The 12,950-nt window shown below is 50.2% G+C and overlaps 2 protein-coding genes and 1 non-coding gene across 3 annotated transcripts; all 3 read left to right on the top strand.

The window, feature by feature from the left end:
* Positions 1-1,348: 1,348 nt before the first annotated feature.
* On the top strand, positions 1,349-3,371 carry DFJ58DRAFT_914479 (uncharacterized protein; the record flags this gene model as incomplete). Its single annotated transcript, XM_041395390.1, has 8 exons — positions 1,349-1,405; positions 1,471-1,720; positions 1,752-1,930; positions 1,951-2,083; positions 2,680-2,835; positions 2,894-3,101; positions 3,142-3,279; positions 3,319-3,371. Exons 2-8 carry the CDS (start codon positions 1,673-1,675, stop codon positions 3,369-3,371), a joined length of 915 nt encoding a protein of 304 aa, XP_041243211.1. The 5' UTR covers positions 1,349-1,405; positions 1,471-1,672.
* An 841-nt stretch (positions 3,372-4,212) lies between these two features.
* On the top strand, positions 4,213-5,200 carry DFJ58DRAFT_885990 (uncharacterized protein; the record flags this gene model as incomplete). Its single annotated transcript, XM_041394643.1, has 3 exons — positions 4,213-4,676; positions 4,752-4,940; positions 4,972-5,200. Exons 1-3 carry the CDS (start codon positions 4,411-4,413, stop codon positions 5,198-5,200), a joined length of 684 nt encoding a protein of 227 aa, XP_041243210.1. The 5' UTR covers positions 4,213-4,410.
* A 1,136-nt stretch (positions 5,201-6,336) lies between these two features.
* On the top strand, positions 6,337-6,447 carry DFJ58DRAFT_t102. Its single transcript has one exon. It is a non-coding gene; the product is annotated as a tRNA-Pro (tRNA).
* Positions 6,448-12,950: the final 6,503 nt, after the last annotated feature.

Genomic DNA, 12,950 nt, shown 5'->3' with positions numbered 1-12,950 from the left:
AAGACGAGGCCGCTGGAATCATGAAAGAATCACCCCGCTACCCCCGACTTCAATCCATCAACGATACAGCCCCATCCAAGAAATTCGCCAGCAAAATCGCAGACTTACCAAGAAAGCACGGGACACTGCTCTTCCAACTACGCACCGGCCACATTGCCCTCAACAAACACCTTCACCGCATAGCCAGAGCGCCGTCCACAACATGCCAGGAATGCCACGCCCACGAAGAATCCGTCCACCACTTCTTGCTAGTATGCCCCAACTTCGTCAGACAATGCAACGCACTCAGCGCGGAAGTAGGACCGCGCCAGCTCCACATCAAGTATCTTCTAAACGAGAGCAAAGGGATTAGAGCGACACTCAAATACATTGCGCGCACAAGAAGGATGGAACAGGTCTTCAGAGACGTCACCCCCCCAAAGGAGAAGGAATGAGGAGGAAGGACAGAGGGAGAAGCCAGAGGGGAGGAGAAGCGCACCCAAGTTGTAACACAATATCTTAACACCTTAAGACGGCGTCACCGTCCCTGCCCTCGCACGGACCATTGTTTAGTATTGACACACCAGAGCCACGACACATATTTAGCAAAGTACGATATTGTAGGTAGTGTCCACCATAGGGCCCCGCCCCACAGGACAATAAACAAGGATCAAAAAACAAAAAAAAAAAAGAATCCTAAAGATGACTTACTGAACCATGCAGGCCCTTCAATAGTCAACACAAAGGATGCCCAAAACAAGTTGAAGATGAAGGAGAGGACATGAACAGGACCAGGTGATCTTTCTTGGGCAGTTTCCTGGGTTGTGGGAAGGACTGAGATCATGAAAGCTAGGTACCATGTCAAGACCATGATAAACAATCTTGTGACTGGATTATAGTCCTTTGAGGCAAGATATATGGTAATAGCAATGATGATATACCAAACAAGAATAAGAGCCCGAGCCACAACACCTGCAATTGCACGCATGATGAGTTTGTTAGATGAATTGCAGCAGATATTTAGGGGGTCACGCGCGCGACGTACTGTCAATGATGTCACTATTTATGGTAATTCTGTTCTGTACGGTCACGTGTGCGCTTCAAACACGAGCCTCTAGAATCAAAGCTAAAGCACCCAAGTTCGACGTGTCCTTCGAAATTTGCCTTTCCGCCGTCATTTCAAAGCCCGAGCTCCTGAGCATCCGTGTAGTTCACCTAGTCTCGCAAACTGATACTTTGTTTCCACAAATTGACACCCTCAACAATCCTTCCCCCATGGAATCAGACTCGTATAACATGCATATATGGTTCGGCTTTCCTGTGCACATCGTTTTCAGCGTACTATGAAATACATTGGATCCTGCATTTTGCCTTAGCCTTCAAGTGCTACAAAGATGAGTACTACGCGATGAGCGTAACATGTTCGGTCTGCATCACAAACTCTCAGTACTTTCCCCGACTGACCTTGACGTTGTTCTTCGCTAATGCTAGTTTAGCCTCTGCGCTTAGTGCAGCCACACAAGCATCCCAGATCATGCCTAACAGCCATCGACAACATAGAAATACACGTGCAGCATGACCTAAACCCTCAACCCCTCATCCACGGTTCCCGCCCCCGTCTTCTTCTCCTACTTATTCTGTCCACCACACAGCCCATCCTCGATCCTTGTCATTTTTCCTTCATCGCACTATCATGCCCGGTAGCTTAAAAGACGCTCCATACTACCTTCGTATCTGTTTCGTTATTCTCACTCTCTATCTACAATTATCAGCGGAAAAAATCTCAAAGTCCCTTCCAAGCGCATTCACGTAAGGCACCTACATATCCATCAGTCTCGACTCGAGCAGGCGCTGGAAATCAGTCATCGGAATCTTATCATCCGCCGAATCTAGTGTGGGCGGATACTGTGTTCTTGTACAAGTTCAAGGAGTTTTACGGACACAATTCGAGGTCTGATCTTCTGTTTGTAGATCATTGGATGCGTCACCTGTATTATCACTGGAGATCAAGGCTTCTTTCGAGCTCGATCGGATGTTGGACAATGGAGAAGTTGTTGGAAAATATCATGGGATGCGCTGCTCGATCATGGAAATGAGCCTTTCGGTGAGTCACCTCCTCACTCATGCGCATATACTCACATCTCGTAGACATCTCCTTCTCGTCCGTTCGTAGTGTTCACCCTTCCATCACCCTGAAGACTGATTTTCTACGTCCTTGCAATAGTCAGGACAGCGCCCTGCTTGACGTGAGCGATATCTGCCTCTGTGTTTCTCTGTGTTGTTAGTTTTGTTGACGGAACACCTGTAGTCCGTCGTCGAATACCAGATTACCCGAGACACGGATGTGGGCCATGCACAATTTGTGGCAAGCAAGATGATCTCTCGCCTAAACTATGCCATATAGCATTTTCACTTGGTCCTGGACCAATGTCCGGTCGGCCATCCTCATCAGGCAGCCGCTCTCACCAACCTCTCGCGGGCCCGTTCTAGGCTACATTCGAAAATATCTTCAAGACATCGACTCTATCACTTCTCTCTTCCGCGAAGCCCTTGCATTACGTCCGCAGGGCCACCCCGATCATCCATCATCTATCTATCACCTCCTGAAAGCATTGATCTGGGCGCTACAGCAAGGAGAACACCGCATTTATCATCCGTTCTTGCACGCCGACAATCTAAGCTCTGATAAGATCTAGACAGATGATGAAGACACGCGTGACTTCTTCTTTCGCTGCAATCGGACAAAGTTCGCCGAGCACGAGACAAAACAAGACATTCTTGGTTCACGACAGCGAGCTTGAGCTCGTCCCTGCGACGGTCAACACAATCACTCTGGCGACGACGCCACACGAGCAGGTGCACTCGACGCTTTGCAACGTAACACCTGGTGCACCTCACTTTTCATGGGAAGCAGGATCGCGAGCAGCCTTACTATTCACATTTCGCTATGAAAGATGAACCTCTCACGCTGCTCGATATCATGGAGAATGACACTCCGCAGGCTGAGTTCGCATTCCTGTCCGCGTGTCATACCGTTGTTGGCGATGAGAAGTCACCCGATCAAGTCATTCACCTCGCAGTTGGACTCCAGTTTTCGGGATTCAAAGTGTCATTGAAACTCTGTGGGTGGTCGACGACCTGTCGCGAAACACGTTGTCGAAGCTTTTTACGAGAATACGCTCAAGGATTTGGAGGATGGTGTCATGTACTACACGAAGGCGGCCTGGGCACTCAACCGTGTTACGTGCGCCGTCAAGACGAAAGTGCTGCTCGAGCAACGGATGGTTTTCATTTATGTTGGTGTGTAGTTCTATGCTGTATTGCTTTCGTCTGGTATAGGCTTTCGATTTATTGATTTTCTCTCTTTCATCCCATCGGTGTACCTGTCATAGGTTGTTGCAAGATCACTTTAGTGTCGCATTTATTTTGTATGACATCCCCTCTCCTTGCTGTCATATCTACGCTCAGAAGAGTCTTTGCAACTTCATTAATTGCTCGAGTATTTGACGTATGTTATTCTTATAAACTGAGAAAGATCAGGAATATGATGCTTGATAAGCAGGCTGATACGGGCATGAGTTTCTTTCCCCAAACTTTAATACTGACACCAATCGTTCCAGCACCGAGGGGGAGAACCAGCAGATTCATCGTAAAATAGTACGACTCCCTTGTCTTGTGACCGTATCAATCAGTATGACGTTTTTACTTCTTGCAACGGCGCGCAGTGGCTGTGTCCTTAGACGAGGAAAAGATGTCGTCGAACGCAAGCCCCCACGGACATGCACGACTCGACGTTCACAAGCATACGTTAATAAGATCTCAGCGGTCTGCCTTCGCATTCGTGCGTTGCATCGACTTCAGGGATAACGGCTTGAATAAAAGGGAGGTGGCTTACTTTTGCCTGATAATGGATGATGTGAAGAAAGCGCATTCGGCGGTACTACGGGCGTCTATCTGAACCAGCACAACCAGAGGTGCTTACCCCACGTGCTGACAATGTGTGTGGTGTGTAATCTTTGCATCATGTGTTCCGGTTCCAGAAGACGAATGTTCCAGACTGTCAACTTTGGTTCCGAACGTCCATCAGCATGTTCCGATATCTCGTATGCAGTGCACGAGACTCGTGCGGTTTTTTAGGGTTTCACGAAGGCAATACATTGCTGTATCAATGGCGTAAGAGAAGAAGGATAACGTACGTGATGATATGCTGAATATAGATCCGCAGGTCCTCATGTCTGTTCGTTCACTACAGGGTTCACAAGCTTTTAAAAGGGGTGAACTTCCTGTATTCCTTCCAGAGCATTCAGGGAGCCTCCCAGTCACCACCACTATCAGAGGTCGTCCATCGTGAGTTTATCAATCTGCATATGGCATTTGCTGCCGTCTAAACATTCCTAGACGACTTTCAAGTCACTGGGCGACATTCTTACCATGAGCGCCTCTGCTGCTGCAACAGACAGCCATGACCCCCTCAAAGATCTCGTCCAAGAAGTATTCAACGAATATATCACCAATGAAATGCCCATTCGTCTACTTCATATCACCGAAGAGGATGGAAAGATAAAGTTTGATCTCGTGGACAGGGATTTCGTCAGGAAGCACTTCAAAAAGAAAATGGTCCCCGACAACATTCTCGCCGATTTTGCTGAAAAGATGATCGTGGACGGGGAGGAGAGAGGGATTGTATCAGAGAGCGCGTGAAGAAGGAACTCAAATATGCTGTCCTCTCGCATCGATGGTTGCCGGACAATCAAGAACCTCTATATCACCAGGTTGTCGAAGGAACCGAAAGAAGTCGCCAATGGGCCAGGATGGAAGAAGCTTGAAAGTTTTTGCCATACAGCGAAGGTTGTCCACAACTGCGAATTCGCTTGGTCCGACACGTGCTGCATAGACAAGCCAAGCAGCTCAGAATTGGAAGAATCCATCCGCTCCATGTTCGCTGGTACAGAAATTCCCATGTGTGCATCGCTTTCCTTTCGGAAACGGCAGACCCTCGCAGCTCTTCCAACTGCAAGAGACGGGCAAAAGTGGTGAAAAGGCAGTCGATCCTTGGTTCGTACGAGGATGGACGCTTCAAGAGCTCATTGCTCCGCTGCAAATCAAATTCTACGGAGCAAACTGGAAGCCCTCATCCAAGGCTCCACGACCGACAGAAACAACAGAGACAGCAAAGTCATCATGGAAAAGATATCGACGCTCACCGACTCCATATGGATGATCTTGAATCATTCACACCTGCATCGACCGAGTGCCAGAAAAGATGTTGTGGGCATCCAGGAGGCGAACAACTCGTATCGAAGACAGGGCGTACTCCCTTGTTGGAATATTCGATATCAGCCTCATGATCGTATACGGCGAAGGCAACAGAGCCTTCTTCCGTCTCATGGAGGAGGTAATAAAGAGATACGATAAATGGGACGTGTTTTTATGGAGCGGTCGTTGTTCGCGCTATAAACGCGGCCCTCCCGGATGCTCCGGACTCCTATGCTGCGGGATGTATCAAAACACTCCGCCAACTCAGTTGACCGCGCCGCAGGGTACGAATTTGGTGATAGGCGCTTTGCCTTGACCAATCACGGACTCGAAATTTGGGTGCTCCTACTGGATGTCGAGTTAGAGGGCACCAGTGAAGAGTTGCCTGACTCGAGATGTCTTTCGTTCAAGCATGATCACTTTCAGGTGGAGGTGAGGCACATTGGCCCAAAGCCTCACGATAGGAAGTGGGCAATAGGTGTCCTGGACTATTCCATAGATGGTGAGGGAGGGTTCATCGACAGATCGCCGGAGAGCCAAATTAACGTGTTGCGGGAAAGCCCACATACCACGTTCCTACTGTCGTCCTCGAATAAAGATGCATCTACTCATTCTACCAGCAACTACAAAGTGGAAGAAGGAGATGACAAAGGAAGTTGTTAGAATTCATTCTCTCCAGGACCACGTAGGAGATGGTCTGACTCTGTTGTACCTTTAGTATGACTTTCGCTATCAAGCCTTTATCCCTAGATTTTCTACTCATTTTTTTCAACTTGTGTGTATCATACATGGCAGGTACTACTACATGCTCTCGATATGTTAATGATTGGTTATACGACGACACTGTCAATTGAACTCACGAAAGTAGAACTATAGGCCCAATGCGTGCTCGGCACTTGCAAGTGCTTTCACGAATTTATCTCCGAGTCAGTATCTGGTCTTCGAAGCACGCATGCTTCTCCTCGCTCGCCATCATCACGAGCATTGTTCCCCGCAAAGGGTTGCACAAGCTAGCTGCTCAGTCGGCATGCAGACTCTCTCAGAGGGCGTGACCTTGGTTAGTAACGGAGTGAAAGTTCGCGGTAGGAGCATTCGAGCCCTGGACAGATGGCCGAGCGGTCCGAGGCGCCAGACTAGGGAGAGAACGAGCTCATTTGATGAGCGTGTTATCTGGTCTCTTTGGGGGCGTGAGTTTGAATCTTACTCTGTTCAAATGTTTTTGATTGTCATCAATAGTTGCATATTCAAGCCTTGAGAAAAGAAGTTCCGGTGTCTGTCGCGACTCGCGAGCAAACCCCCGTAATGATGACTCATCAACATCTTTGGCTTCATTCAGTTCCTTCTCTCACTTACCGCATTCGTTCTTCAAGAATAACAAATTTTAAAGTTTTGCTAATGATTCAACCTGTTCGGTGCCGAATGAATGACTCCGCATCTGTTACCTCGATGGGAAGGCCTGCGTGCCCCGAGAGCACCCATGCCTTGTGCGCCTTGAGCTAAGGGAACAGGTGGAGCGTAGGATGGCAGGAGAAACGAAAGAACAGGAAATGAACTTTGGGCAAGGCTAAATGAAAAGGTTTGGTCTCCTTTTCGTAACGGAACATAACAGTTTTCTACACAAGTGGACCATTCTAGCTAGGAAACCACCTACAGTACCTTGTGAACTGGAAGGGCTCGTTCTGGCCCTCTTGCCCCGCGCCGGAAGCATCATATTCTTTTTGAATGCACTTACCCCCAATTTGCACTGCTTGAGGCTCGCATGCACTGATGCCGGCCCGTCATGAGTCGAATGCGTTACCAGCAGTCGCATTGTCCCATGGGGAGTCTGACTGTCAATGTTTGAGTGATGAGATACATTACTCATTCCATTCCTTGATATAACCGCCCGAAAGTGACACATTTTCCGTTCTCAGCTCGATGAATAGGGTTCGACTTGGAAATATACGAGGTTTAACTTACCGAAGATTGGTTGTGACATACGAGCGTATGCAAGATAATATCAAGAATGTGAGCGCATGAATCTAAGGAGTTGAAGACAAGAGGGCGAAGAGTGAAGGATGAACATTCAGAGTGCGCCGTGACTCTGCAATTTGTTGTATCAAAGTGACGACCCAGGTCTGGCATGCGGTAAAGGAAGGGTCAGTATGGCCCGGGGCACTGAGGCTTAAGTTTGAATGACGTCAAAATGTAAAGCAAAGTCTTATCCTGCTACCAAAATAACACGATTGTTCAATGATCTGGAAGCGTAAGCTCTACTGGAATCACAGAAAAATATAATCGAGTCGGATGGGCGTATAATATTAACTTGCGGCAGCAAAATAGCGAAGGATATTGCACGAATTGAATCGACTGCTTCGGACTCATCACGGAGATAACCTTGGAGTTTGAAGATGTTGCTACATGCACGGGTCAGATTGTGAGTCTAACAACCGTCGGAATACACGCACCTTTGCAATTTTCTCGCTTTCTGATAAGATAGCGAGGCAAGACCGTAGATCCTTCAAACACCATTGCCTCACGAGCCAAGGGAGGAGATTACGATCCCAGAAACATTGAAATATGTGTGAGAGCCTCTCGTCCCATGGATTCGGAGCTTGTGAGAGATGAACAACCCAGTTTTGACATGCGTAGTTGAGAGCGTCGGAAGCGGATTGGCTTTCTTCCCGCGCATCATATGCGAAACTCGAAAAGACCTTCATTGCATGGATGATATCTATGTTTAGTGGAAGACGACCGTGTGGTGACGTTGCAGGGGGATGATCCTGGTGCCTCAACGCTAGGAATGCCGGAAACATCAAGAAATCCGGCAAGTTCCTGAACTGCTGGATAACTTGGAAAGCTGGGTGCAAACGCATGTCTGGGGCAATTTTGTACTCTCTGATTGCTTCAAACATGTTCAAGAATTCTGCCCTCGTCGCCCAAGGAGCCGTCAACCACCATGTTTGACCTTGGGGTGTTTTCAGCCAGCCATGCCCGCCCGGAGTCTGCAGCCAGCGTGTCCCTTCCAGGGTCTTCAGCCACTCTCGCCCTCCCCGGGTCCCCAGCCACGGTTGCGCTCCCGGGGTCTGTAGCCAGCCTTGCCCTCCTTGAGTCTTCAGCCACTCTCGCCCTCCCCGGGTCCCCAGCCACTTTTGCGCTCCCGGGGTCTGTAGCCAGCCTTCCCCTCCTTGAGTCTTCAGCCACTCTCGCCCTCCCTGAGTCTCCAGCCACTTCAGCCACTCTCGCCCTCCCTGGTCTCCAGCCACTTTCGCGCCCCCGGGTCTGTAGCCAGCCTTCCCCTCCTTGAGTCTTCAGCCACTCTCGCCCTCCCTGGGTCTCCAGCCACTTTTGCGCCCCCGGGGTCTGTAGCCAGCCTTCCCCTCCTTGAGTCTTCAGCCACTCTCGCCCTCCCTGGGTCTCCAGCCACTTTGCGCCCCCGGGGTCTGTAGCCAGCCTTGCCCTCCTTGAGTCTTCAGCCACTGTCGCCCTCCCTGGGTCTCCAGCCACTTTCGCGCCCCCGGGGTCTGTAGCCAGCCTTCCCCTCCTTGAGTCTTCAGCCACTCTCGCCCTCCCTGGGTCTCCAGCCACTTTTGCGCCCCCGGGGTCTGTAGCCAGCCTTCCCCTCCTTGAGTCTTCAGCCACTCTCGCCCTCCCTGGGTCTCCAGCCACTTTTGCGCCCCCGGGGTCTGTAGCCAGCCTTGCCCTCCTTGAGTCTTCAGCCACTGTCGCCCTCCCTGGGTCTCCAGCCACTTTCGCGCCCCCGGGGTCTGTAGCCAGCCTTCCCCTCCTTGAGTCTTCAGCCACTCTCGCCCTCCCTGGGTCGCCAGCCAATTTCGCGCGCCCACAGTCTGTAGCCAGCCTTCCCCTCCTTGGGTCTTCAGCCACTCTTGCCCTCCGTGGGACTGCAGCCAGTCTTCCCCTCCTTGAGTCTTCACCCAGTCTTTCCCTCGCAGAGTCTGCGGTCGCTCTCCGCTGCACTGAGCCTGAAGCCAGTTTTGCCCACCCTGAGTCTGTAGCCACTCTTCAGCTTCCTGGGTCTGTAACCACTCTTGCCCGTCCCAGCTCAGCAACCAACATCCCCCGACTTTGGTCTCTAGCCACTGCGGCCAGCCTTGCCCCCCTGGGGCTTGCAGCCAGTCTCGCCTGCCTGAGGATTGCAGCATGAGGTCTCCCCCGCCTGTGGTGTACAGCGGGTTAGCCCCGATGGAAGAAGTTGGCGAGGGTGGGTCTAAGAAGTCATCCGAGGATGAATCGTCTGAGGTCTGTAGTAGCCTGGATATGTTCGAAGTCTGTAGTAGCCTGGATATGTTCGAGGTGTGGAGGAGTGAGTCATGCTCAGGCCCATTCAGGATCGGCAGCTGGTGTTCCGTGTCGGGGGCTTGCAGGCAGGCGTTCCCACTTTGGGTCTGCAACCAGTCTTTCCCTCCTTCGCTGCGCAGCCAGATGTCCCCACCCCGGGTCTGCAGCCAGTCTTTCTCTCCTTGGCTCTGCAGCCAGTCATTTCCTATTTGGCTCCGCACCCAGTCTCTCCCTACTCGGCTCCACAGCCAGATAGTCCAACTCTCACTCTGCAGCAAGTCTTTTCCTCCCTGGGTCTGCAGCCAGTCTCGCGCGCCTGGGGTCCGCAGCCACACACTGCCATGCCACGTCAGCAACCACTTTTTCCCGTCATCCGTCGCTGGCCAGTTCTTCCCATGCCGCGTCTGAACCCACCCACGCAGATTGCTACTTCGTAGCCAAGCATGCCCGTCTGGGGTCTCCAGCCAGAATCGGAGTTCTGAACTGCGATACCCCCGAAGCCATAATAGAATTATAAGTACTTGCAGTGGTGCAGGTGGCTGGACGATGAAGTCTAATGTGCATTTTAAAGTTTCGGGGTCCTCGGATTCCACAGCTTTGCTATGCTTCGTCAATTCTAACAGCACATCTAGAAGCGCCGTGCTTTCTGGAATGTCGTGCACTATCAAGCTGAGGCACCTATGAGCGAGTAGGGAGTGGGGTGGTGTCATACATTGTAAATCGGGGAGGCTGCTGTTTGAGGGGTCGGAAACATAGTCACGAATGGACGAGTGATAGATATTCACGGGGAGATTGCTGTCCGTACCAGGGACATCCATGACAGATCGTAGCTGCACCAGCACTCTCTCGACGTCCCTGCCCTGAATAGGTCCAAGAAGTTTCGAAATTTGTGACATAGGCAGGGGATCTGCAAGGGAAGCAACAATGGACAAGTGCAGGTATGCCAACTTCGGGTCAGCGCATGTGGAGAGAATACAATCGTAAAACTTGTACACCTCCGTTCCTGGAAGCAGTTCGCTCGTTAGCCTGAGCATGAGCTGAAGTTGATCACGAGGATCATTTTGCTGATCATCGATAAACTTCATCATCGTAGAAGCCACAATAAAACGTCGGCCCGCTAGTCGTGCAAGTTGATCCTCTGAGGGCTGTGGAAAATCGGGATGGCGAGTTCCCAGCTTTGCGAACGAACGTTGCAAGAAAAGACAGATGTCGATGTCGACATCTATGCCATCCAGTGAGATGGTGGCAGCAACGCCCTCCCCAGATGTCTTTACTGGTATCTCGCACAACAGCGGGCGCATTTCTGCAGTGCGCATGGCTATACAGATATGCTCCTCCGAACGACTCGTAAGAAGAATATGGGTGACGGGCAGATCAGGATCACTGAGTGCTTCGCCAAGCAAGGAGATGAGATCAGCGAGCTCGCTTTTATATGCGTCTTCCTCGGGGGATTCGGAGATGCTTCATCAAGGGCGTCAATAACAAATGTCAAAGGCGGGCATTCGCGCAATCTGAGTTGAAGCTTCCGGAGAGGTTGAAGGAATAACGCCTCCATCTGGTCGCGAAGAGACATGTCATGATCTAGCAATGCAGGATTGTCGAGGATAGTTCTTTTCACATCCTCCCTGATACTGGGAAAATTGCTTGCAAGCTGGTAGACAAGAGTCGCGAAGAAATAACCAGTTGTGCGGCGCCTCGTATGCTTGCGCGAAAAAAAGAATGTTCCTGCGAGTCGCTTTTCCTTGCTTCCTTCTTTCACTTTCAGACCTCTCATTCTCTCAGCTACGGTGAACGCAACAGCAGACTTTCCAACGCCCGCCGTGCCATGCAGCCAGATGAGTTGACTCTCTCCTTGGTTGTCCAGTGACTCGTAGATGTAGTTGAGAAGGACTACTCTGGTCCCTTCCAAACATTTCGGATGTGGCTGACGCTCACGAGAGTCATATTGAGCACCCTTGACAGCGACCTGGGAAAGCTTTTCCCAAGATCCTTCAGACATATACAAGAGCTATCAATGAGGTCAGATAGCGAGAAAGGCTATAAGAGATGGAAACACTGACACTGATTCGTTCAGAAAGGGTTAGCGTGGGTGTCCAGTGACGATGATCCGAGTCAGCTAGAACAGTCAAGCTGAGATGCGATAGAAGATGCAAGGCGTATACAGAGCTGCTTCAAGTGCTTGAGATTGAATGGATGGGTGGAACGCTCGCTAGATGCTGATAGTGGTGGAATGAGTTCAAGTAATAGACGCTCATCAGGCTTGTTACAGGAGGCGTGGTAGCCATGAGGCTGCGGTTTGCGCGGAAAATTCATGAATATTGACTTGTACTACATGGTACACAATGCAGTGGTCCGTCCGAAGCAATGTCCCACCCAAGTCCCACCACATAAAACATCGGTTAATCTCAATGACGGAAATCAACATTTTACTAGACATGTCCCGCACAGAACACACTACGAAAGGCTAAAGCTGGCGCGAAAGAACGAGAGGTGGAAGAATGGGGATCAAACAACTTTGATGAGTGGACTAAGCTGCACTATGGGCGAGAGGCCCAGCGTGCCAGGGTTGAACGTTGACCTCTAGCGTTTGCTCGCCTTGAAGGCGAGTGTCTGCTTAGGGAATGGTTGCTGATGTATGTTGGGTGTGGCGGCAGAAGTGTACCCGGATAGTAATGCAGTTCTCCAACGAAGACTGATTTATATCTCAACGACGAAACAAGATATCGACAAACTGCAAGAGACAAATATGATCAGGCAAACATGACCGTATACAGAGCCAATGGAGAGATCGGTGTACTGCGATTTGTGAGGGGCAGATTGAGCGTGCGAGTAGGTTAATTGCTTACTATAATTGTACTAGAAGAACAGTAGTTGAGGCTTTGAGCGCTCACAGTGACGATGGCAACTGGCCATGGGGACCTAGTTATAGTACTTATGAACTGGCAGAGTCATGACGCATGCGGCTCTGGAGCCTGCGAAACTGACAAATAAGCTATATACCGGCAGTTTCCGATAGTCATCATTTGTACTTGCGCTCGTACTAGTAACTACGGTGACTAAATATTGCCGTATGACTCCCGAGTCCCGGGCCAACAGTTTGATCGTTTCGTTACCCACTGCCTCATGATCATTACGGTTGGACAGACTTAATTATTTAAAACACTGTTTCAGGATATCGCCTTCTATCCTTGGACCAGCGTTCTCAGTCGCACAAATCCGTCAATACACTTCCTTGAAAATTGAGTTGTGGGTAACCTGTCTTGATCTTGATGATAGGCCCGTAAACAGACTGGTTTATACTCCATAAACAAGTCTTTCGATACCCAATATATTTCACCCTACCACTCAGGCTGTGCCGCTCCGAGATCGACCAGTTTGACTACGTCAAAACCATACACTCTCTCTGAAGGACCGTGTAGTCAAAGTGGTCACCAGTC

Source organism: Suillus subalutaceus (assembly GCF_016647625.1).
Source record: "Suillus subalutaceus strain FC151 chromosome Unknown DFJ58scaffold_63, whole genome shotgun sequence".
Classification (NCBI taxonomy): domain Eukaryota; kingdom Fungi; phylum Basidiomycota; class Agaricomycetes; order Boletales; family Suillaceae; genus Suillus; species Suillus subalutaceus.
The sequence above is the reverse complement of the archived record's forward strand: the minus strand, read 5'-3'. Positions and strand labels throughout refer to the sequence as shown.